Source organism: Protopterus annectens, chromosome 16.part0 (assembly GCF_019279795.1).
Source record: "Protopterus annectens isolate FY-2018-M chromosome 16.part0, PAN1.0, whole genome shotgun sequence".
NCBI lineage: Eukaryota > Metazoa > Chordata > Ceratodontiformes > Protopteridae > Protopterus > Protopterus annectens.
The window spans coordinates 259125487-259152260 of record NC_056750.1 but is presented as its reverse complement, the minus strand read 5'-3'; the positions used below and the strand labels follow the sequence as shown (position 1 = coordinate 259152260).

The window sequence follows — 26774 nt, the reverse complement described above, 5'->3', positions numbered from 1 at the left end:
GAGACGGATTCATTTGACAAATTATTTCAAACAAGTGGCCACAAAAACCCAGCTATCTGCAAGGCAAATACTGCAAGCCTTGGGGTTCATGGCCTCCTGCATTCTTCTAATTCCCTATGAAAGGCTGCATATGAGGAAACTATAATGGTATCTCAAAATCCTATGGTGTCAACATTCACAGGATCTAGGAGCAAGGATTCCTATCATACCTTGCCTATGCCTAGAGTTCCTTTGGTGGGCAGAGGCCTGCCACCAAAACAAGGGACTACCATTCACATTACCCCCTGCCGCCCAAATCTTAACAACAGAAGCATCAGACTATGCATTTGGGGCTCACCTGGCAGGGAAGTACATTCAGGCAAATAGAACCCAAGTCAAATGCACCTGCACATAAATCAAAAGAAATATTAGCTGTACAGAATGCTCTGACAGCCTTCAAGGACCATATTCTTCCAGGACAAATAATGGTAAAGATGAGCAACACCACTGTCATGTGGTACATAAACAAACGAGGGGGGGTATACACATTCTTACCCCCCCCCCCCCGCAGACTAGCCATGACATTGTGGAACACAGCCTTGCACTTCCAAGTGAAATCTGTAAGCTCAATTCCTGCCAGGAAAACTAAATACACTGGCAGATGGACTAAGCAGAAACCTCATGAACCCACACGAGTGGAAACTGGAACCAAGGATTTACAACATGTTGACAAGCAAATGGGGGAGCCCAGATATAGACCTGTTTGCCTCCCCCAAGAACCATCATCTGGACAAATTTTGCACAAGGATTCCCCACAAGCTAGCGTGGAAAGTTTATGCTTTTCCTCCTCTTCCTCTGCTCTCCAAGGTACTACTAAAGATAAGACAGGACAAGCCAAGGACAATTTTAATTGCACCAGACTGGCCTCGCTAACACCGGTACCCACTCTTGCGCAGTGTGTCACACTTGGCTCCATGGCACCTGCCTCAGACTCCTTCCTTGTCTCAGCAGGAGAGCCAAATTCTGCACCCTCAGCTGCAAACCCTGAGCCTAGCAGCCTGGCTTATTAATTTATCTCTCCTTCACTATCCCTCAGTAAATCAGTGATGGATATCATTTTAGAGGCAAGGAGGCCGAGTACTAGAAAATCTTATGCTGCAAAATGGAAAAGATTCTGTGCCTGGAACCAACCTCAAGGAATGAACGCAGCAGTGCCCAATTTACCTCAGATTCTACAATACTTGACTGAGATGCTTCATAAGGGCTTGTCTTTTTCCTCCATCAAAATTCATGCCTGAGCCATTTCAGCTCATTATAGCACAGAGCCTCCCCTCTTCTCAAACCCACTGCTCAAGCAGTTCCTCAGAGGGGCCAGAAATTTAAGGCCACCCAGGAGAACTCCAAATCCAGCCTGGGATCTTAACTTTGTCTTGGAGAAACTCACTCTTTCTCCTTTTGAGACAGCTGCTACTGCAGATTTAAAATTTCTTTCCTGGAAAACAGCTTTCCTTTTAGCAATCACTTCTGCAAGAAGGGTATCTGAATTACAGGCCCATATGGCAGTGGAATCTTTCATCATCTTTCATGCGGACAGGGTGTCCCTCAGAACCAATCCCTCCTTCATGCCCAAGGTGGTGTCCAGTGTGGCTCTTAATCAGTCCATTCATTTGCCTACCTTCTTTCCTAACCCACAGAACAAAGGGGAACGGATACTGAACTCTTTAGTTGTGCACAGACAGCTTAGATTCTACTTGGACGGGACTAAACCTCAAAGGAAATCTGAACTGCTGGTGGCATTTGCTGCAGGGACAGAGGGGAAAGCTATTTCAAAACAAACCATTTCAAAATTGATAGGCCACTGCATTCTTTTCTGCTATAAGCACCATAGAAAACCTATCCCACAGGGCATCAGACCCCATTCAACCAGGGCTGCATCTACTTCTACAGCTTTTCTCAGGGGCATCCCTACTAGGAACATCCTAGAAGCTGCTACCTGGAGTTCTGTACATACTTTCACCAAGCATTATTATTTGCCAATTTTCTCTAAATCCAGAGCTGGTTTTGCCACTGCAGTTTTGCAGGGCCTTATAGCTGGCCCTAATTTTATTTAAATTCCTCCTCCCAACCTTAGCTTTGGGAATATACCCAAATGTAATGACTGCAACAGTGAAACCCGAAGAACATAGTACAGTTGTGTACACTTACCATAAATGTAGATGTTAGAGTGTATTCACTGTTGCAGTCCTGGTTACCCTCCCTCCAGCCCCCTTTCTTCTTTTGGCTGTACCTCTACTCTCACTTACTATGCTTTAAAAGCTTTTTGGTGTATTTGCTTTTTTGTTGGAGGTATATCCTTGTATTTATAGATTTAATGGCTTCCCATTAGGGGGCAGCTGACATCTGGGGCAAGAAAAACTGATGCAATGGTGTCGGCTGCATGTTTTATACCCCTGATGACCTGACGTCATGGAAGAAGGGACAGCAACCAATGCAGGACCCAAGACTTTGTTAATCAGGCCAACTGAGGGTTACTGCAAGCAGATAACCCAAATGTAATGACTGGAACAGTGAATACACTCTAACATCTACATTTATGCTAAGTGTACACAACTGTACTATTTTTCTGACAATAATATAGTCTCTTTCTCAAGAGACCTGACTGTCCTTCGGGGATATCCACCTGTTCAACCAGGAGTCTTTTCAAACTCAACGTAGTGAGGCTTGTCAATCAACTCCTAGCAGCCGGAGGCATCCCAACCCCTACAAAGACCTCCCTACCACCTGGAGTCGAGGTTTTTCTGCACATACTCTGACTTATCCTCCTTCAACCTCTGCTCAGGCTTTGGAGCCCTCGGTACCGATGTCTGTCTCGGTGCCAACTTCTCCGGTTCTTGTTATCCACCCTTCCATGGTTTTGGAGCCTACCCTGCAGACTTTGGTCCAATCGGAGCCGATCCAGCCTCGGGATTGTGACTGGCCTGTCCGCACCGTGACCTCTAGTTCGGCACCAATTTTTTTCTCTGGTGCAGTCTATGGCTCCTGTTGTTTCGACATCTTCTAGTCCTCTCTGAGCTCCAACCCTGGAGGTGAGCTCGGAGTGGGATGTCACTTCAGTTCCGAGGTTGTCGTTCATGGTCCGGGCACCCATCCATCTTCGGGTGGGCCTGCCTTCCAGGTGAAGGAGAGAGCTGCTGCTTCCACAAGCATACAGTTGGCACCCCCGGCATTGGAACCTGATCTTTCCTTTTCCTCTGGTAAGCAGCTGACACAGCCCACTACACTTGGATATCAGGCACGGGAGCAGTAAGAAACCTTACTCCAGGGCACATGCTTTTCGGAGTCGTCCTCAGAAGGTCCCACTGAGGAGCCACCCCGAAAGAGAATGTACAAGAGGAAGCACATCGATTCTTCTGAGGAATCTCTCACCGAAGATGCAGATTTCGATGAGAGAGAAGGGTCTCCATGGTCCCACCTTGAGGATGTCTCATTCGGAGACATACTTGAGATCCTGAAGTAGAGGGGTGAGTGGAAGCCCATCAGCCATTCTGCTGAGGAATCTGTATTCTTGCAGGCCTTCTGTGCTAAACCCTCTACTTCCTGGATGACCCCACCCACAGATGAGCTGGTTAAGCTTATCGTGCAGTGTGCCTGGAAGGCCCTTGACACCACTGAACCGCGAAGACCTGATAAATTCCTCTCCCTGAGGAATCTGAATTCTTGCAGGCCTTCCGTGCTAAACCCTCTACTTCCTGGGTGACCCCACCTGCAGTGAGCTGGTTAAGCTCATCATGCAGCATGCCTGTAAGGCCCTTGACAATACTGAACCGTTTCCCCGAAGACCTAATAAGTTCCTCTCCCTGCAGGACCATCCTCTGAACAGGGAGTCGTGGACGATGGACTAGAGAACCAGACGTACGCTTCAGCAACCTTCACTTTACGGTCGCTGAACTACTTGGCACATTTTACACGTCTCCTGAGGGATCTGACACCTTTCAGGAACCTTGGCAGGGGTATTGCCTGAAGAGGTGCGTGATAAAGATGCTTCTCAACTTGCCACCCTAGAGTCCATCTCCTCCATGCAGTTAAGACGTCATGCCTGGATGCGCTTGTGCGACTTTGCTGACCCCTTCAAGTCTTCCGTCATCAGTGCTCCTGTTGATGAGTCTTCCTTGTTTGGCCCAAAAGTTAGATACATTAGCCAAGTGTGAAAAGGATTGAAAGACCGTATCTGCCATGGGCATATGGTTTTCTGCCCATCAATGATCTTACTCCAGGAATCAGAGAGGTGAGAAGATGTGGTTCAAAAAATCCCAAGGGCCTTTCTGTGACACATGTGGTGAGCAATCCCCCGGGACAGAAGGGGGAACTCATTGGGAAGACGACCCCCCCCCCCATGGCAGAGGGGGCCCACGAAATCAGGGCTCCAGGGATTCCTTCTCTGGTCTACCCTATCAGCGCTCCTGAAGAGCAGCCCAATTGCTTACCTATGGAAGCAGTCAGGGGACGTTTTTCTCTGCACCGTTTTGCCTGGCAATCAATAACATTTGATTCCTAGGTGCAGAGGATAATGACCAGAGGTTACCATATCCCCTTCAACCTTTACCCCAGGCCTTTAAGGCGAATCCCTGACGTTCCACCCAGTCAGAGGGATGCAGCAGCACAAGAAGTTCTAAAACTGCTAGGAAAGTGAGTCATGCAAACAGTCCCACCAGACCAAATAGGATCCATATTTTACTCAAGATTCTTTTTAGTGCCAAAAAAGACAGGGGGACTGGAGGTCAATCCTGGACCTCAGTATACTGAACAAATTCGTCAGACAAGAAAAATTCGGGATGGTCACAGTTAAGTCCATTCTCCCATTTCTGGAAAAGGATGACTGGATGTGCTGTATAGATCTTCAGGATGCGTATTACCACATAAAAATGGACAAATGATCCAGAAGATATTTCCATTTCTGGCTGGGAGCCAGTCACTACCAGTTTCCAGTACTGCCCTTTGGTCTCTCCACAGCCCCCAGGGTGTTCACCAAATGCATGGCAGTAGTGGCAGTTCACCTGAGACTGCAAGGATTCCGCATGTTTCCATATCTATACAATTGGCTCCTTACTGCTCCAACCAGGAGTCTACTGCTTCAAGCCATATTTTACACACACAATCTGGTAGAAATGCTAGGAATCTCAAACACAAAAAAGTTAAAGCTGGTACCAAATCAAAGCTTGAGTTAATTCCTTCAAGAATGCAACTGCAGTCATAACATGTGGGTTGTCCTGCCTCAGGCAGCCCTCGGTTGGCCGGATTCCAAAGTCTGGGTCCGACGTCGGCTGATGTCGCATTTCTCTCCGATGTCAGAGCGGCTGGAGTACATAAGCATCAGCCGACGCCATTTTCTTCAGTCTTTCGTGCCGCGCGGTGCCCGAAGCAGAAGCAGTTCGCAAGTGCCGGTCGGTCAGCTCCTGTATTCTTCGATACCGAAGTCATCAAAAAAGCTAAGTATCCCGTTGGGGACCTTTTCTTGCCTCAGCTGATGTCAGAAATAACTGAAAAAGTTAACAATTGTCTTTCTTGTGGTAAACAAATACCTCATAAGGATTTCCACTCTTACTGTCTTCCTTGCCTGGGCCCAGACCACGACGTCTCGGCCTGTGTAGCCTGTGCTCGCTTCAACAAGCGCACACTCAGGTGTCGGGCGGAGTTCGCTGAAGACTTTTTTGCCGATAAATTTGCTTACACCATGCCGTCGGATCTTCCGACATCGCAAATTCCCAAAAAGCGAAAAGACCGGGACCGACATCCTCGGCCCGCGTCTACCACCGACTCCACGCCAAAATTTAGCGCGAGTGCTCCGGTTCCCTCTGAGACTGTCTCTCCACCACTCCGAACCGAAGACACCGCATTACCGACGACTCCGATTCCGGACATCACTCCGACGCCAGTTATCGTTTTTCCTCCGGATACCGAAACCGAGGAAATGCCCGAGACCATTGCTGTAGACAAGGTCACTCCTGCACGTGGAGCTGCCAGGCCTCCTATGGCCATGTCTATTAAGGCCTACACTAGGGCTAAGGCAGCCAGCAAAACAAAGCATATTACTTCTAAATCCTTACCTCCGCCTACTCCAGAGACACAAATTATGTCCATGGCTGCTGATTTAATTTCCATGATTAGAGGTTCACAGGCCCATCCTGAGAGAGGATCCCAGCCTCCTTCTGATAAAAGGCCCAGGGTTGAACCCTCTGAACCTATTCCTTCAGATGAAGACTCTGAGGGCTCTGTCCACTGTGATAGCCAGGAAGAGCTCTTCCAGACCTATGAGGACTCGGATGCAGAAGATTCCATCCCCTCGGCCTCCCCTCCTGAGGATATTTCTTTTGGGGAAGTTCTGCACACCATGAGGGAACATTTCAAGTGGCAAGATCAGGAATATTCTGATTCTAGGAAACGCCTGAGGACTTTCCTTAAGAAGCCCCAGCACAGGCCCTTAGCTATTCCTCCTGTACTTGATGTTCTGGGTGATCTATATTCTGACTCTAGTGCTACCCCTGATTCTCTTCCTCCTGCTCCAGCCAAGCCAGACAGGTATTACAGGGTCCCAGAAACTCATTCCCATTTATTCAGGGCCCATTCTGCTGATTTGGAAACTATTTCACAGGGGCCTAAAGGAGTTTCAGCCTCCTCCTCTAAAAATCCATTGCCCTCCAACAGGGAGGCCAGGTCATTAGAGAGATGGGGTAAAAAGGTTTACACATCCACTACCTTATCTATGAGAGCTTTAAATTGCATTTTTCATATGTTACAATATCAGGATTACCTTTTAGAAGATTTACAAAAAACTTTAGCCACTCCTGATCCTTTAGACAGGAAGACTTTGCAGGAAGCTGTACATAACACTCAGCAAGTAAGCAATCACTTCCTGCAGTGTGGATATGATGCACTGGAAGCTTCATGTAGGGCAGCTATGACAGGGGCAGTCATTCGTAGACATGCTTGGTTAAAATATCAACCTCTACCAGACCATGTAAAAGCAAAACTTCTGGATGCACCTTTGGAAAAGAACAAGCTTTTTGGTGAGAATGCTAAGGATGTGTTAAAGACCATCGAAGAAAAAGCAAAATCAGTTCAGACGGTGAAAGATTTCCTCCAAGTTCAACCCCCCCAGATTCAGTAGGAATTGGCCTTCTAAAAACTGGTCCTTTCCTAATACAGAAAAGTTTCAAAGGGGTAAGAACAGACGTGGCCGAGGAAGAGGCCAATACAGAGGCCCTTACAGGGGACGACAATGGCAGCCAGGAAATCAAAGAAGTGGCCTTGGGGTTTCACCTGCCCCACAACCACAATCTCAATGACTTTCCTCTACTACCGCCTACCAGGGAACAAATAGAAGCTCCCTTGGGCGGAAATTATCTCTGTTTGCAGAAAATTGGCACAGACTGACAAAGGACAAATGGATTTTGGACATTATAGACCGAGGGTACAGGTTTCATTTTCATACCTTACCAAGAAAACAAGGCATGCCAAACCTACCACAAAACCAGAGGGCAGAGGCTATCAAGCAAATCACTCTGCTGACTCGGATGAAAGCAATAGAAAGAGTTCCACAACAAGAACAAGACCAGGGGTTTTACTCAAGACTGTTCCTTGTTCCAAGAAAAGAATCTCAATGGAGACCAATACTGGACTTGTCCGCATTAAACACCTTTCTCATAGTACCAAAGTTCAAAATGCTGACTCTACAGCAACTCCTTCCCATGCTGGGCAAGGGGTCTTGGCTGATTACTCTGGACCTCAAGGAGGCATACCTGCATGTCCCTATCAGACACAGCTGCAGAAGATACCTCAGATTTCTTGCAGGACCAGAGCATTATCAATTCTCAGCATTGCCATTTGGCTTATCTACTTCGCACAGAGTATTCACAAAATGCCTGGCTTCAGTAATTGCTCATTGCAGGCTCCAGGGGATACAAATTTACCCGTACCTGGACGACTGCCTCATACAAGCGGACGACAAATTGATGTTGACAAAAAACCTGGATTATGCCATATGATTACTTCAAGCTCTGGGATACACAGTCAACTTCCAAAAGTCAAGACTGCAGCCATCCCAGCAAATAATCTTCTTAGGAGCCAAACTAGACACAGCCCCTCAGATGGCTTACCTGACAGAAGACAAGCAAGAGAAGTTAACTCATTACTTCAAAGATTTAGCAAAACTCACCCAGATGACTGCAAGGAGATTCCTACAGGCCCTGGGTTACATGGCATCCTGCATTCTCCTGGTTCCATTAGCAAGACTACACATGAGAAAGCTTCAATGGTACCTAAAAAGCATTTGGTCTCAACACAGCAACAACTTGGAGACAATCATACCGCTCATTCCATGCCTACAAAAGGAAGGCAGACACAGGTATGTCATTCAAAAAACCACAGATAACACAGACCATGACCACAGACGCCTCAGACCTTGGATGGGGGGTGCACATGGAAGGCAGGTGTATACAAGGACAATGGTCTCCAAAGGAAACACATCTGCATATAAACCAAAAGGAAATGCTGGCAGTAATGCATGCCATCGAGGCTTTTCAACACCAACTCCAGCAAGGCCATTTACTGATACGGACAGACAACACCACTGTGATGTGGTACATAAACAAGCAAGGGGCACCCACTCTTACCCCCTTTGCAGACTGACAATGCATCTTTGGGAGAAATCACTGAGTCTAAACATCCAGTTACAATCCCAGTTTGTTCCAGGAAAAGACAATGTGTTGGTGGACAGCCTAAGCAGGAATTTCACAGATCCACACGAGTGGAGGTTACATCCGAAGGCCTTCAGACAACTCACTTGACATGGGGCAAGCCAGAAGTGGACCTATTTGCCTCTCATCTCAACCATCTTCTACCAAAATTCTGCACAAGGACATACCATCCAAAAGCTTGGAAAATAGATGCCCTCTCATTCAACTGGAACTCACTAACAATCTATGCATTCCCACCTCTGCCACTGATGACCTCAGTATTACTAAAGATCAAAGCAGAGAGACCCAAGGGAATCATAATAGCTCCAGACTGGCCAAGACAACACTGGTACCCACTACTACGGAGCATATGTCACACCAGGAGGTGGGCCCTTCCCCAATGGCCTCTACTTCTGACTCAACACAACTTCGAAACAGTGCATCCAAATCTACAGACACTGCAGCTAACAGCCTGGGAGATCCCATAAATAACTTCAGTCTATCTCTCTCCAAGGAAGTTCAGCGGATACTAACAGAGGCTTGAAGACCATCCACCAGAAAGGTTTATTTAGCAAAGTGGAAAAGATTCAGCAATTGGAATACCAGCAAGGGACATGATGCATCATTGTTGAACATCCCACTCATCTTGGAATATTTGGCAGATATGTTAAAGAACGGCCTCTCATATTCTTCCATAAAGATACATGCATCTGCTATTTCAGCTAGATACAACACTGATCCTCCTGTTTTTTCACATCCTTTACTAAGGCAATTCCTCAGGGGAATCACGAACATTAAGCCACCAAGAAAGGCCCCAGTGCCAGCCTGGGACCTCAATTTTGTCCTAGAAAAACTGACTCTACCTCCATTTGAGCCAGCAGCTTCAGTTGACTTGCAATTTCTCTCTTGGAAGACAGCTTTCCTGTTGGCAATTGCATCAGCAAGAAGGGTTTCGGAGCTACAGGCCCTAATGGCAATACCACCCTTTATTATTTTTCACAGAGACAGGGTTTCATTAAGGACCAACCCTACTTTCATGCCAAAGGTGGTATCTAGGGTTTCTTTAAATCAAGCAATTCATCTGCCTGCTTTCTTCCCCAATCCTGAGAACAAGGGGGAAAGACTGTTGCATACCTTGGACATTCACAGACAACTTTACTACCTGGACAGAACCAAGGCCAGTAGGAAGTCTGAACAACGTTTTGTAGCTTACGCCCCTGCAGTCCAAGGAAAAGCAATTTCAAAACAGACTATTTCAAAATGGATTGGACATTGCATCAGATTCTGTTATTCCATTCATGGAAAGACTGTTCCAGCCAATGTCAGACCACATTCCACCAGAGCTACAGCCACCTCTACAGCATTCTTAAGAGGGGTGCCTACTAAGGACATTCTAGAAGCTGCTACATGGAGCTCCGTGCATACATTCTCCAAACACTACAATCTCCCTCTATACTCCAGATCCAGAGCATGCTTTGCTTGGACAGTCCTAGAGGGTTTGATTGCCACACCATCTTTTTCCTAGAGCATTCCTCCTCCCCAGCTAAGCTATGGTATTCTACCCACATGTTATGACTGCATTTGCATTCTTGAAGGACATAGTACAGTTTTGTACCTACCATAAATGTAGATGTCCGATAGACATGCAACTGCAGTCGGATTTTCCCACCCTCCATACCCCTCTATGCCTAGGGTCCACTCCTATCCCTGTTTCTCTTAGCTGGGGATATCTGTTATGGTGTATTTGTTTTATTGCTCATTTATTTGTTTGGAATCCTGTTTTTTGTCTTCCAATTTGATTACAGCCTTCCTTGGAGGGCACCTGGCATCTGGGGCAAGAAACACTGAAGAAAATGGCGTTGGCTGATGCTTATGTACTCCAGCCGCTCTGACGTCGGAGAGAAATGCGACATCAGCCTACGTCGGACCCAGACTTTGGAATCCGGCCGACTGAGGGCTGCCTGAGGCAGGACAACCCACATGTTATGACTGCAGTTGCATGTCTATCGGACATCTACATTTATGGTAGGTACAAAACTGTACTGTTCCACTAGCAAGGTTTCATATGAGGCTGCTTCAATGGCTCCTAGCATCCCACTGGTCTCTGTTAACACACCCATTGTCTTACCCAGTCTGCATAACAAACTGATGCAAGCAGGGTCTGAATTGGTGGATGAAGCCAGAGGAGGAGTTATGGTGTCGTCCCTTTTCACCCCCTCAACCCAAGGCCACAGTGACCACAGATGCCTCCCTGATTGGGGGAGGGGCCATTTTCAGGGAAAGACCGTCCAAGGCACTTGGTCGCCCTTGGAGGCCAGGCTGCATGTCGATGTCCTAGAGCGGAGAGCTGTGCTCCTAGTGTTGCAAGCATTCCAACTGACCTTCCCATTTGGGACACTTGCTATCCAGTCAGACAATATGTCAGTAGTCTGGTACATCAGCAAGCAAGGAGGAACCAGATCCTACCCATTATGCCGGGAAGCCCTGAGTGTGTGGCAATGGGTGATAGCTTTCAACCGCTTTCTCTTAGCAATGCACATTCCCGGGAACTCCAGTCTGATTGTAGACAAACTGAGAAGAAACATTCTAATGTCTGACAAGTGGTCTCTCAATCCCGTAATAGCAACACAAATATTTTGTTGTTTGGGCCGGCCTTGCTGCAACCTCTTTGCTTCCCCCTTGAACCACAAATGCAGCAGCTATTTCACCCTGATCCCCCCCTCAAGGGGAGTCACTGAGAGATGCTCTAATACAAGTTTGACCCCTGGGTCTACTCTATGCTTTTCCTCTCTTTCCCCTCATTCCACAGTTCTTGAAGAAAGCTCAACAGTTGAGAAGCAAAGTAATTCTCATTACACCCTGTTGGCCCCATCAAGTTTGGTTCCCTTTCTTATGGGCTCACCTGGTTCACCGCCCATGGATCCTGGACCCAACCTCGGGACTCCTATCACACCCACAGGGGCTGGTCCATTCCGACCTTCAAACTCTTAAGCTGACCACTTGGTTTCTCTATTTCCATTGATTGCCGGGCAGGTTAACCTTTCTTCCCCAGTGCAGAACATACTCCTGGCTTCTCATAAACCCTCCACCAGGAAACTATCTTAGTGAATGGGTCAGGTGTGTAATATGGGCTGAAGAACAAGGACTAGAACCTTTCTCAACCCCGGTCCGTAGAGTCTTAGAATACTTGTCAGCTGGACTCCATTCAGGAGCCTCAGCCCTCTACTGTTACAGTTCACTTAGCAGCTATCGCCAATTTTCATAATGGTTTTAATGATTCTTCATTAATGTCCCACCGTCTTTGCAAAACTTTCCTAAAGGGAGTTCTGCACCTGAAACCGCCTATTAAAAATCCTACTGAACCTTGGAATTTGACTCTAGTCCAACAGACTTTGACTTGTTCACCCTTTGAACCTTCAGCCATATGTGACATAAAGTTTTTGTCCTGGAAGACCTTATTCCTGGTAGCCATCACCTCAGCCAGGAGAATATCAGAGTTACAAGCCTTGTGTGTTAATCGACCTTGCATAATTTTTCACAATGAGAGAGTATCACTTCGGACTAACCCCTCCTTCCTGCTCAAAGTTATTTTGAATTCAAATCTCAATCAGTCCATTGATTTGCCAGTCTTTTTCCCAAAAATTTCTAATAAAGAGGAATACCGTTTACACCTCTTGGATGTACATAGTCAATTACGTTTTTACTTAGAACTAAATCTTTCTGAAAGTCAGACCAGCTGTTCATATCCTTTTCAAGCCGAAGATTGGGCAATGCTGTTTCCAAAGTCACCTTATTAAAATGGTTAAGAGATTACATTACCTTTGTCTATCAATAGAACAAATTAACTCTACCTACTATAGTCGAGGCTCACTCTACCAGGTCATTGTCCACCTCGGTGGCTTTTCACTCTAGAGCTTCTATAGACGACATTTGTGCAGCAGCTACCTGGGCAACCCCCCCCCCCCCCCAATACCTTTATCACTCATTACAAATTGGATATGGTCTCCAGGGGAGCATCCTTTGGCTCAGTGGTGCTCAGGAATATCCCTCCATAGGGCCTCCCTGGACATAAAGTAGCTAGTGACTCTGTCCCATCAGTAAGGAATGAATGAAGATTTTCAACATTAGATCAGGAAGTTATGTCCTTACCATAACGTTCCATCGGTGTTGTAGATCTTCATTCATTCCTTATGTCCCACCCTTCTACCCCCTTCTGGAAGACTCATGAAGGTTCAGGTTTTGGTCCCGACTACCAGATAGGGCATTTGCTCCATTTGTTCTATCCCTATGGCCAAGCTATCTGAAAACAGGAGGAGAGAGGGGCACTATGAGTATGACTTAGCTTGAGCGTTTTTTGGCTGGCTCGAGCTTGTTGTATTGGCCGAGTCTGTTCCGAGCTCGGAACAGAGACCCATCAGTAAGGAATGAATGAAGATCTACAATACAGATAGAACATTATGGTAAGGACATAACTTCTTTTTTCCATTGCTGTTCAAATAAGTTCCCTTCAGTGAAAAAATACCCACTTTTTATTATAGAAATTGTACTTTTTCTGAGAAGTGCTAATTTTAAAGGTAGGAAAAAGTGTTTTTAGCAACTTCCACGTGATTTGTAAGTAATTTTTTTAAGTATTTTTAAATAGGGGTGTCAATTTTTTACTTTTGTTGTAAAAAGTTGTTTAAACTAATTTACAACTACTTTTGTTGAAGTAAATGTTTTTTTATACTTTTGGGGGCTATTTTACTGTTTTTTTGTTCTTTGTTTTTTTTTTTTTTTTTTTTTTTTTTTTTTGAGGAAAAATATACTTTTTTATTGCTTATCTGTTTCACCAACTACTGCTGCCAGGCTTCTCCAGGAATCAGGTATCTATTTTGGTGTAACCATAGAATAACCTACTGGTTCCTCTGTCCTTCCATCTGCAGAAGTAAGAAAATATTTAAACATCCTTGGCTACCAAAGCAGGCTGCTAAAGCACTTCAGCCTCATATGGGTATCTCTGTTGTGGCCATTTCTGATTCCTCAGATCATTCATCATTTTCTTTGGCTCCCTGTGCTGTAGTTCCAACAGCCACCATAGACCCAGGCATTAGACACACCCTGTGTGGCAGCTAGTGTCTCCTTGCAGTGAGGAGAGCCACTGCTGTTAGTCTTGGGAGAAGGGGCAGTGAACACCACTCTGCCTTGTCAGCCTGATATGCCTATCCAGAGGGAGAATTTCCCTGGTATAAGTGGGTCTGCTGCTTCAGAAATTCTTGTCAAAAAGGGGCAAAAACTTGGGCATATTTTTCTCCTGTCTCAGTCACTTTTGACAGGAGTGATTTATTGGGCTATTCTCATGATTTACTTCAAGCTGTTTGACCCTTCAGTTAGCTGTTCTGATAAAAAAAAAAAATATATTCATTTTCCAAAGAGGTTGAGATTTATTGACTACAACATATGATTGTGAAGGGACAAATTATTTTTATCTCCTCAAGTTTCTGATTCAGATTCTGAGGAATTGGTATATTCTACTACTCCCATTGAAGTGTTCTCTTTCTCTGAAACTATTTCCAGAAAGAATCAGTTGTAGTGGAAACAAAACGACTTTCCCACTGTCCCTGAAGAAGTATGATATATTACAACTGAATTTTCCATAGCCTACCTCAATTCTGCCTGTTCTTTCAGCATTGGAGGATGTTCTTGTGACGGTCTGTAACTTGCCTAACAGCCAACCTGCTTGCCCCAAAGAAGCAGATAGATTGTACAAAGTTCCTCAGTAGTATGTTTTTATACATTCATCCCAGATCAGGCCCAGCAGCTTTTGCTTCAGTGAATCCAGCTCCTGCTAAATATTTGGTTAATACCAATCCCTCTCCTTCTGATAAGATGGGAAAGCTTTTGATAGATTTGGAGAAAAAGTGTATTCTTCTGCCACACTTATTTTAGAATTCTTATCTGTAAAGCTATGTTAATTTATACATTTGAGAACATGATGAATGTCATGGTATCTGTTTCCTATTCTGAAGAGTAAACTGCCTTGTGTAACTTGATTGCTTCTGTGTTTCAAGTGGATACACATTGTTTGAAAAGTGCTTGAGTCTACTGATACCATTTCCAGGGCTGCTGCCACTGAAACTGTTATGAGGAGGCTTTTTTGGTTATGTTCTCTAAGCCTTTGAGAATATGTCAAAACTGCAATTTTGAATTCTTCCTTGGATAAAGAATTATTTTTTGGGTCATCTGCTGCAGCGGTCCCTAAAAGTGTGATGAGATTGGTAAGCTGATTCATATTTTTCAGGCATCTTTCTCCAAGCTTGCAAAAGTATTTAATACTTATCCCTACAACCCCCACTCCACCCCTGCCAAAAAAAAAAGATGATCTAATAATTCTGAATGACAGTCTACAAAAAAGTCCCTTCCCAACCTGGCAAGCCCTTAATCCTTCCAGAAAATCTGAACTTCCATTTCTGTCTTTGACACCAGAAAGTTTCAGATAGATGGGTTCTGAAAGTAATCCATCAAGGTTACAGATGGCTGTGGGAGTTTCTCCCTCCTTTTCAAGGGATTTTCTGTTCTGCCAGACCAAAATCCTTGTTTATCTGCCTACTTAGGGGGTGATAGCAATGGTCCCCTCATCCTCAAGAGAAGGGTTTTATTCAAGAATGTTTCTGGTGCCAAGGAAAGACAAATCTTGGAGACCATTTCTGGATGTTTTCTTTCTGGACCTGTTTATGATGGTGCCCAAGTTCAAAATCTTATCCACTCACAACTCATCTCTTATTCCCCATTTGAGTTTTCTGATGACAGTAGATTTAAAAAATTCATATCACATTCTTATAGAGCCAAATTTTAAATATTTCTTACTGACCTGTTGTTCTCTTCATTCTTCCTCAATGTATAGTTATGGATCGGACCTCAGATCCAACTCTGCCGCATTCCACAAACTTTCATATCCAATTCTCGAGCTCCTCCCACTACCCATAATGCCCTTGTCTGCCCACAGTACCTCAAATCTCATTTGCAGCCATTTCGTATGGAAGTGGATCCTCTCTGAGCAATCTGTTAGATAGTTCAAGTTTTTTTTTTCTGAGTGCTTTCTTCAAAATTTCTCACTACCATTGTTGGTAACCTCTTCTTTCAAAAATAAATCTCTTATTTTCTTATGCTACGGCTGCAAGTAAGCTGAATGAGTTTAAAAATTGCACTTCCTGTGGGCACAAAATCCCAAATTCAGATGCCCATAAGGAAGTGCATTTACTGTTTAGGGCCAGCACACTTTAATACAAACTGCACTATTTGTGCTGTGTTCACTTCGAGGACTATTGTGGATAAGAAGAATAAGTTAGTTCTCAAAGGGTTATTGCTGCCTACTTCCTTATCCAGGGCTCATACTCCCAGCAAACGTACTCCGTCAGAGCATAAGAAAAAGGTCCACTTCTAAATCTCCTAAGACTCCATCGACCTTGGAGCTTTCTCAGAAGATGCAAAGATTTTCTAATCCGACTTCAAATCTGAAGAGAAAAATTTTGGATCTGATCGTTATTTCAGATAGTTCGCCTTCTCAACCTGCAGATCCAAAAACTTCGGATCCAACTTCTGGAATTTCTGAAACTCCTAAAACTCACTTATCTGAATTCATTATTGTTCCAGTGTCTCCTCGGCTTCACTCCCCCCTCATGCAAACTCTGAGAAAACATTCTAGACCTTAATCCAGTACCTCATCCGTCAGGTCCTACAGCAGTCTTTTGATACAGAAGTGGGTAGGATGATAAGGAATTTCCTCAGAGCTCAGATCCAGATGGGGGGGTTATACTGGCTCCATCTACCATCAGATCTGTGAGCATCCCTTCCACCTCCCATATAGTTGTATCTCTTTCTCAGATCCATCCTTTGGTTTCAAAGCCCTCAGATTCCTAAGTTCCTGGAGAACCAGTGTCTGAGCCAAAGAGGGTTACATTTTTGATTCCAGTGGTTTCCCTGACTAGTCCTGCTCTTACACCCTCTGATTGGGATGGGTCTCACAGCCAAAGCATCGGCCCCAGATTCCTGGAGCTTGGATCTACTCTCATGCTGTCAGAGCCATCCTTCTCTCCTCAGAGTCTTGGCACTAGATAGTTCGGGTCTGGCTTCTTTCTTGAGACACTGATCCGAACAGAGTAGTGTCTTGTGTGCTTTGGAAGTCTTGGGTGCAGTGTGACCAGCCACAGCTTCTGCTGGTCCATCTTCCTTCAAGATAGTGGAGAGGGTGTTTTCTCATCTAAGAGACCCAGTCTCTCGTACATCTTCGGATCCTACTTTTTATTCCCTTATGGTTCCGAGCTCTGATCCCATCAGACCTAATCCACAGGGACAGCCAGTACTAACTAGCATCCAGACAGTTCCTTTGGAGGAACTACACCTGTCTTCAGACACCTTTCCAAAGCATTTCAAAAAAGCAAAGCCAGCACCATCAGAGCATATAAATGTTTTTTTATTGTGGCCACACCATGATAAAAGTCAGACCGGTTTCGGCAACCAAGCCTTTATCAAAGCATCCCACTGAGGAGGTTCCCACAAGAGAATGTGTAAAAGGAGATGCATAGATTCCCCCTTGGAATCTCTCACTGAAGATACTGATTTCAGCAAGGGGGAAGGGTCTTGCATATCAACACCTGATGACATCTCATTTGGAGACATTTTGGAGATCCTTAAGCAGAAAAGGTGGTTGGTCCTCTGATAATCCTTCCCTTGAGGAGATAGTATTTCTGGAAGCTTTGGGTGCAGGCCCATCTATGTCATGAGTGACTTCCCCAGTCAATCAGCTCATTTACCTAGTCTTTCACTGTGCATGAAAGGAACTGGATTCTGTTGAACCAGTCCCACATCATCCAGATAAGATTTTGACTCCGCCAAAAGACCTCATTGGAGCAAAGGAGTCCCTGTTGATGCAATGGCTGTGGCAGCAGCCACTTAAAAGGAGCTAGCAGAACAGAGCTCCTCTGTCCTTCCCCCTAACAGAGAGTCTAGGGCATTGGACAGGTTTGGAAAGCACATATTTGCCTCAGTGACCTTTGCCTTGAGGTCCTTGAATTATTTGATGCACTTTACAAGGCTGCAGAGGGATTTGACCAAGGAGCATTCAAAATCCCTGTGGGAGTCCATGTCTGTAGAGGACTGTAATAGAATATCGTTGCAGCTGCTATCTATTTCCACTGTGTCCATGAGGTTGATTTTCTATACTGTAGAGAGTACCTCATGGGCAAGAAGCAAGCCTGGATGCGGTTATGCGACTTTGCAAAGCCTTTCAAGTCTTCTGTCATCAATGCTTCTTTTGGTGGGACATCCTTGTTTTGGCCGTCTGTGAAAGAAACCCTTTCCTGCAGTGAACAGGAAGGGAAGGTCCTATCTGCCTTAGGGATTCGCTCTTCTACCCATCAGTGTTCCTTATCAAAGAGAAGGCAAGAAAATATGGTACCGTAAGTTCCAAGGATCATGCCAGGATTCATGCGGAGACAACTTCTTCTGAGGCAGAGGAGGGAGTTCAAATGGAAGACACCATCCCTGTAGTAGAGGAGGCCTGCAAAACCATGGTTTCCAAGATTCCTTTTCAGATAGGCCCTTTCAGCGCTCCTGAAGGACTGCCCAACTGCTTGCCTCTGGAGCCAGTTGAGGGTGCTTTTCCTTGCACCCAGACACCTGGGTTGCTGCAGCAAAAGATTCCTGGGTGCTAAAAATAATATCCAGAGGTTATTTCATACAATTTTTCCAGATGCCCTCATCCAAAAGAAGAAAGCTTCCTAACATCCCACCCAGTCAGAGAGAAGCTGCAACTCAAGAGATTCAGAAGCTGTTGGGCAAGAGTCATCCTGGAGGTCCTACCAGACCAAAGAGGATTTCTCTTTAGTCCCAAAAAAGACAATGGACCCGAGATCGATTTTGGATCTAAGCAATTTGAACCAATGTGTAAGGAATTCAAAGTTCTGAATGGTCATGGTTCAGTTCATTATACCTCTTTTACACAAGGATGATTGGATGTGCTCATTTGAGCTTCAGGACTATCGCATCAAAATGAGCAAACACTTCCAAAGATACTTGTGTTTTCGGTTGGGAGCCAGTCACTATCGGTTCAGAGCCCTGCCCTTTGAACTCACCACAGCCCCCAGGATGCTTACCAAATGTGTGGCAGTGGTGGCAGCTCACATAAGACTGCAAAGATTCTGAGTGTTTCCATACTTATATGACTGGCCCCTCACAGCCCCAACCAGGCATCTTCTAGATCAGTGTAGGGACTATTTAATTTCCAGCTCCAAACTACAATTAGTACAGAAGGAGTTCATTGGTGTTTATTTAAACACAATAAGTCAGATTGCTTTGCTACCTCGTCATCCTATAGATAGTAAAGTTCCAGGTTCAACATATTCCTTCTCATCCTGCTCCTACAGCCAGACTTGTCTTTCAGGCTCTAAGTTCCATGGTAATGTCTGTAGTCTTAGTTCCATTAACATGTTAATATATGCATGTTCTGCAATGGACTCTAACTGTTCAGCGGTCCTTTCTTCAGCATCCCACCCTCCTTCCCCCCTACCTGGAGGATCGAGAGGAAAGTTTCTGGAATTGGTCATGGGTTTCTGATTCCCTTCTCACTTCATGACGCATGGGCTAAGGAATAGTATGTCTACCTTATGTTTTTGATAAGAATACTCTGGTATTTGCAAACAAAATCTGGGCAACTCTCACCAGGCATCAATGGGATAGGGTATAGCCTCGAGCCAGTGGAAGCTCTCGAGCTTTAGCATTAGGCCGAGTCAGAACCAATACTCTGTTCCGAACCCAACCATCAAGAATGAAGATGAGATTATGGACAGCAAACATGAAACGTTATGGTGAGTACATAACTTCTTTTTTTGACTCCTTCTCACAGGATTGTTTTCCTGGGGCATCTCCTGTATGCCTAGGTTTAAAGAGCTTTTCTTATACACGAAAAAGTAGATCTGTATCCATTTTTATTCCTGAGTTTTTTTTTTTTTTCACTCAGGCTACTTTCCCAGTCAGGGAATTTCTCAGAATGCTGTGTCTCTTGGCTTCTATGATTTTCATGATCTTTTATGCAAGACTGCAGAGGTACCAGAAGTCTGTATGGTCCCGACATCAACATCCCCTGACATTCCATATTCCAGTTTTGGGGTTTGTGGAAAGGGAGATTCTTTTGGTGGAGAGACCAAATTTATCAGAATCCATCTCTCCCGTTTTTTCCCCAAGCTCCAGCAGAAACTGTCACAACAGGCTGGCTCCTCTGACTTTGCTTGGGGAGGAGGGGCTATGTGGATAAAAGTGCAAGGTCTGTGGAACAGAAAAGACGGACCAAAAGTTACAAAAATAAAACAATGTTACCACATATAAATGCCCTCAACTATTTCAGTCTGTGGCCCCAGGACCACTGCAAGTGTTTACAGTCAACACCACAGTGATATGCTACATAAACAAATAAGGAACCAGATCATGCCCTCTGTATAGACTACCTGTTGTAGCCTGTATTATAGGATTTTCAGCACAGTCTCACTCTACAGGCATCTTACATACTGTAAGAGCAAAACTGTGGCGCAGACAAGCTGAGCAGGACCAAGATGGACTTTCACAAAAGGAAATTGAATTTGGGGATCTTCTAGGAACTGATCCAGCTGTAGAGAAATCTCAAATAATTTCTTCTCCATACACAAAAATCAGTTGGTAAAATTCGGCTCAAGAAAGCTTGGATGCTTTTTCTTTTCCTTTTCCTTGGACAGGAATGTTACTTTATGCTTTTCTACCCTTTCCAGTAGCATCCAGGGGCATGCGGAAGATTCAGAATGACTCTCCAAAGATCATTGTAACTTTCCTCTGGCTCAAGCAACAGTGGTTCTCCCTCCTTTTGAAAAGCACACACAAGCTTCCTCATATACTGGACCTACTCACTCAAGGCAGAGGGTATTTGATACAACCTGACCTCAAACAACTGTAACTGACCGCCTGGATGACAGAGTCGTAATACCTTTTTTTCTGATAATTTGCAGCATGCATTAAAGGAGACAAGAAAACGTGCTACTAGATGAATGTATCGTTTTGTAGTTGATGCCAAGAAAGGAATGAGCACCCATTCAGACTGTGTTTCTCTGGTTCTACATTATTATGTGAATTACTGTCCTCTGACTTGTCTTACCCCTCAGATAAAATTCATTTGTTTGCCACTTCAGCATGTCTGCTCATGGATCTACTTCTGTCAGTGCAGTTTCATATGATTTTGAAAGGGGTGTTGCACGTCAAACTTCCTAGGAATAGGTGACTCCTCCTTGGGACCTTAATTTTGCTAGAAAAGACTAACTGTTACTCTATCTGAACCAGCTGAGTTAAGGTTCTAATGCTACTAATTGCACTGACCTGTGCAAGAAGAGTATCTGCGCTGCAGGCTCTTAAGATGGGTCAGTCCTATTTCACTTCCCACAAAGATGGGGTTTTGTTAAAAACTAATAATCCTTCATTTTATTTGGTAAGAACTAATAATCCTTCGTTTTATTTGTTAAAGACCAATAATCCTTCATTTTAAAGTGGTACTTTAGTTTACATTGAGCCAAGGTCTCCCTGTCTCCATACCTTGCATGGCTGTACTATCTTGACCGAACATAGTCTTGTTAGAACTCTAATTTGTTCATTTCTTGTGAATCTAAAAAGGGTGGGCAACCTATGTCAAAACAGACTATTTCCAAGTAGTTCGCTCATGCTATTATCTTTTGTTATACCGCTGCAATAAGACAATTCCAGGCATAGTCAAGGCTTATTCTACCTGGATCTTGGCTTCATCTGCTGCTTTTTAGAAATGGTTGGATTCCAGAAATATTCTAGAAGCAGTATCTTGGTCCTCTGTCTACACTTTTACAAAGCACTGTAAATTAGATTCTTCCTCTATGTCTGGAAGAAGCTTTGCTAGGGCCATCCTCCTGGGGCTTCTGGAACCCCCTTTCTTCCTCTTCCCAGTCTGTCTAATTGCATAAGTGAACCATCGTAATCTGCATTAAATTAAAACTGATGAATCATCAACATTTCAGTTTAAACTCACATTTTTACCTAATGTGTAGTCATGGTAGCATTTGCTGTATATTCTTAGTGCCTGATTTCTTGTCACTGTTACATGATGTTTTTGCTTTTACTGTTTCACCTTCAAAGAAGCATTAAGTTTTTAACAGCTTGGTTTAAATACATATTTGTGTGGGAAAACACAACGTTGTTATGTGGAAATAAAAAGGAAAACTGATAACCCAAACACCCTGAACTGCATAGTGGAGGCATAAAGTAACTGATACCTTAATAGTCTGAATACTCACTTGCTGCAAAGTATCCATTTAGAAAAGGACTAAAGAACATTTGTGTTTATATGTGTTATTCATCTTGGCAGTACATGTACTTAAGTTTCTTCAAAAATAATTTTCAGTTAGGTAGAATTGTTTAACCATCTGTAGTTTGTATTTTAATTTAGGATGACAAGATAAGGAAGCAAGTGATTAAGCTGCACAAGAAGTTATCCGAGCAAGAGAAGATACTGTGGGGTACAGTAAAACAGCTGCATGCCTCAAACCAGTTAAAAGAAAACATGGAGAAGATCATCATCGAACAATGTTAGTAAAGTTCCGTACAAGGTTTAGCTGCACCGAACCATTTATTTTTTTGGGCCTGGGTAACGCACACATTTATATGTGTAGTAAACACGTGACTCAGACATCGAGCACATGCTGTTTATCTTTTCACATGCTGTTATATTGCAAGACTTATGGCATCACATAAGGATGTCATTCTGTACTGTTCCATTCAGATGGTTTCTAGCTAATGTTACTCTTCATCTGAAATATTTTGCTGAGTATTGTATTGCGTCTTTTAAGGGATTGAGAGAAAGTTGCTACCTTCACTCCTTATTTGTGAGAGAGTGCTTTTATGTCACAAGCAAGAATATCTTTTATCTCATTGATCACTTGAAACAGTTAACGAGAAAAGTTTAATATCACTTGAAGTTGTTAGCATAAACAGTAACTTTTGTATCCCATGATGATATTCCAAGGTCTGTCGATCTCTGACAGATGTTAACACTAAAATTATAACTTTAATATCCCATGCATTTTTTAAACTTCCAGCCTTTTCTCATTTGGTTTGTTCCATTTAGTCTTCATACCTTTCACTAGTTAGAGAAGACTTTTTTATTCTTAGTTCTTTTCGCTTAGTGCTAAATTATAGATTATCCCTAGGATATTTCAGACGGTAGGGAATTCTGTGAATATCATTTCACTTACTGTTGGAGGGGGAATGACTTGGGTCAGAGGACTCTTCTCTTCAAGCCAAGTAGATCTGAATATCCTAGGTTGAGGAGAGTCAGTTGGGTCTCCTTCCACCAATCCAGTATGGCTCACAAGACAGGCAGGAGTGGCCTGAGCCCTGAGTGCTAGATATTTGTTCTGTATCTGGTGCAGTATGTTCTTGATGGTGCTGGAGTACATTCTAAGGGGACATGCCAGCACCAGTCACAGATAACATCTCTCCAGTCCTCACATCACCCTTTACAGACACATCCCTGATTACAGAATTGCAGTGCCATTACCTCATCAGGTGACGCAGACTCCTGTGGTGCTGGAAAACCAGAAGGATGTGGGTTCTATTCCCACAAAAGGAAGTTGGATTAATTTTCTGGTACTAACACTGCAATGCAACATAAGGGGGGGGGGTGCTACTTCCCTGAGTGTGCCATGTATCTACAGCTCTACAGCATTTAACAAAAAGAATATACAAATAAGTTTTTAAGTCAAGAACACGTAAATTCCATATACATATTCATTTAGAACGTATCTTAACATTCTAGATTTCGTCACATCACTCCTTGCTCCACAGCCATTCATTTATTTATTCTTCTCATAATTCACAATCTTGCATTTTATTATACAACACAAACTATTACAGATTATCCATAAAATGCTATTATCCTTTCCAACACAGCTTTTTCTTTTTTCTGCCCCTCATAAATCCCATAACATACCACATCATATCCAGATCTGTATTCTGAAAACATTCAAACTGATTTTCATTTTAAACCTTTCTCATGCTTACGTTTCTTACATTCCAGTAATGCATGTTTAGTAGATTTCTCCACCTTGTATATTTGAAGTAATCATTCCCTCATCTGCTTCTATTTCATTTGCCTTTTGATTGGTAATTTTTGCAACATTATTCTCAGCAGAAAATATGTAATTTTATTAACCCTTTTAATTCTAACGTGCCTTTCATTTATTTATCTTTTAATTGTTGCACCCACTGATTCGCATAATACATTTTCCATAATTTCCTCATACTATGCTTTCCTACTTTTATTTACACTCTCAAGTCTACCCTAATTGTCCAACTTTATATTTTCAATATACTCTTTAACCTCCTTATTTTCATATAGCCACCTTCTTTTCCATATGCTTTCTGGCATCAAAAATTATTTTTCTCCCGTAGCATCTTTCCTACTATATTTTGTCCTTCATTGCCATCCTAGACAGTATCCCATAAAGAATTAAAGCTTGAAGGTACTATGGGATTCCTTAAATCTGTCCCTCTATCTTCTTTTTTACAGTACAGCACTGCTTTTTTAATGAGATTCAACCCTGAACCTTAAATGATCCCCAAAACAATTTCTAATTATTTTTAGACATTTTGTAAATGTGTACACTGGTTTAGTGCACTCTAGTTTCCACAGCATGCATATATTTATCAAATACACTTTTTGCAAATGTCATTTGGAATGTTCCCCACGTATTTGCTGTTCTTCTTATTTCTTCAAATTCTGCTTTATGTTCTCCATCTGCTACTGTCTTTCCAAACTAATACCCATTATACTTATCTACCATGCTGAACCACCCCCCCCACACACACACACCATTCTTACAGCTTTCTCTATATGCTTTACTTTCATCTTTATTCAGCACTAATCTGACTTTACCTAGCTCTTTCTCAACAATGTAAATCATTCCCTAAACACACACTTTCTTCCTGGTAATTGTAACTAAATCACCAGCATATGCCGTAAATGCCGGAATTTTAACCCCATCTTTCATTTTCCATTTGATCATCTCAGCCCATTCCTTACTTTAGTATGACTGTATTCATAACTAATGCAAGTAAAACTCCACTCATGGGTCACGCTTGCTTCACTTCCCTGTAATACACACCTCCTCACCAGTCCCTTCATTAACCATTACGTTACTCCATGTATTACTGTACATTGAATGCAGCAAGTTTTCCACCTTCCCCCCCAGTTCATAAGCTTAAATAATTTCCAACACACAGTTATGCTCTATAGTGTTGAATAACTTTCCACGACACAGCCAATTATGTTGCACACTTTCTCCTCTCAGTGCAGTCAACCATCTTGTTTATTATAATCAGCACCTTTCCTGTTTTTCATCCACCCTGTAAATTCTTTCATATAGTATCTCTCGTGTTACATTCCCAAATCTCTTCTGTAAATATTTTCATAAACGGCTTATAATTGTATTACTTAATGTCAAAGATCTCTAATTTCCTGTGTTTTGTTTCCCCTTTTTAAATGTTAATCTTATTACCCTTTTATACACCTTACTTTCTCTTATTCCCTGCTGAAACAACTTATTCATAACTTCACTACTGCACACTTCTGCTCATTCTCAATCATGCCGCTCAACTGTACAATTTTTCGCAGAATGTCAGATTTTTGCTTTATATTTTTGGTCCATTTTTCATAAAATTGTAACGAGTGACAAATATTTGAGTTTTACATTTCATACCCTTCAGAAAAATTCATGTTAATGCAAAACCTGTTAGTCTGTCAGCATTCTAAGTTTGTAAGAAGAATATTTAAAAATTGTCCCTATTTTTGAACCTTTGCCATCCCATTATTTATGGCTTTGTCCAGATGTCTTGCTCTAAGAGGTTGAGAGTTATGCCCCTGTTTCATCTGGTCCACGTTCACTATCCTTATTTACTTTTTTACACACCTCATTCAACTCTTCTGTACTTAAAGAACCACTATGGGGAAATGATGGGGAAAAAATTTATTTTTTTATACATCCATGAATTACTGCACCTCCCAAAGCTGCCTACAGAAAAATAAGTACTCATTCCTAATTTTAATTTTCTATTTTAATCCTGGTCTGCACTCATGGGGTCAGACATCCTGATTCCTTTGCAAAGCTAAATCTGTCCCTTAATGTACTGAGAGCTCAGATTGTGAGAAAAAGTAGCAGTTTGTTCTCAGACTAGACTACCATTCGCTTAGAATGGAACACCTGAAAAAAACTGTCTGCAGATGATGCATCATTGACTGGTCTACACGCTGTCGTAGAATTGTTCCTATTCGTTGAAAGAAGCTCGCAAAAGCGTTAACTCACTACTGTGATAAAAAAAGACTTTACAAATAGCAGTTTTGCAAGTTTCAGTTCCTGGCCAAGTTACTCCTCCCATCTCCCCTCTCACATTTCCAGCTTGGCTAGATTCAACTAATTAGTCAACTTTGCATGACAACAGACATCAAACAAATCACAGACAGGTGTGCCACTAAAACTATTAGCTCATAGGTCTCTTCACTTCTGAACAGCATTTCCCATGATTTTTTTATTAAAAAAAATACATCAATCGAGATTTTAAGCCGATCTATCCATTTCTTAAAATGTGTACAGTAAAATATTTGATTTGAATTGCATTCTGGCTACTCATGGTTAACTTTGCATAGTTATTTTGTTGCAGCAAGCTTTACATAACAATGATTCAGTTCTAGGTTTCTTCTTAACAATGACCTCCCAAGCCTTTGTGACCTTATACTTTCAGACGGATGGGGGGGGGGGGGGGGGGCTCTTTCAGCTCTGTAAAAGTGCAGGGCCTGTAGTCGCTTCAACAAAGGAAAGACCACATCAGTGTCAAAGAGATGAGAGCTGTTCTGTTGGCTGTTCAAGCATTTCATCCTCTCTTCATTCTAGGGCCTCTCAAGGTACTGACAGATAATACCATAGTTATATAGTATGTCAGCAAGCAAGGGAAGACAAGATTTTATGTCATGTGCAGGTTAGCACTTCAAGT

The 26774-nt window shown here is 43.2% G+C and overlaps 1 protein-coding gene across 5 annotated transcripts in view; it reads left to right on the top strand.

Annotated features, from left to right (window-relative positions):
• The window catches only part of LOC122791042 (myomegalin-like), a 3200315-nt gene that overhangs the window by 3073194 nt on the left and 100347 nt on the right, over positions 1-26774 (top strand). For all 5 annotated transcript variants that reach the window (XM_044058817.1, XM_044058818.1, XM_044058820.1 and 2 more), the window contains one exon: positions 22177-22315. In XM_044058817.1, coding sequence (XP_043914752.1) covers positions 22177-22315 — 139 coding nt within the window. The remainder of the gene's footprint in view (positions 1-22176; positions 22316-26774) is intronic.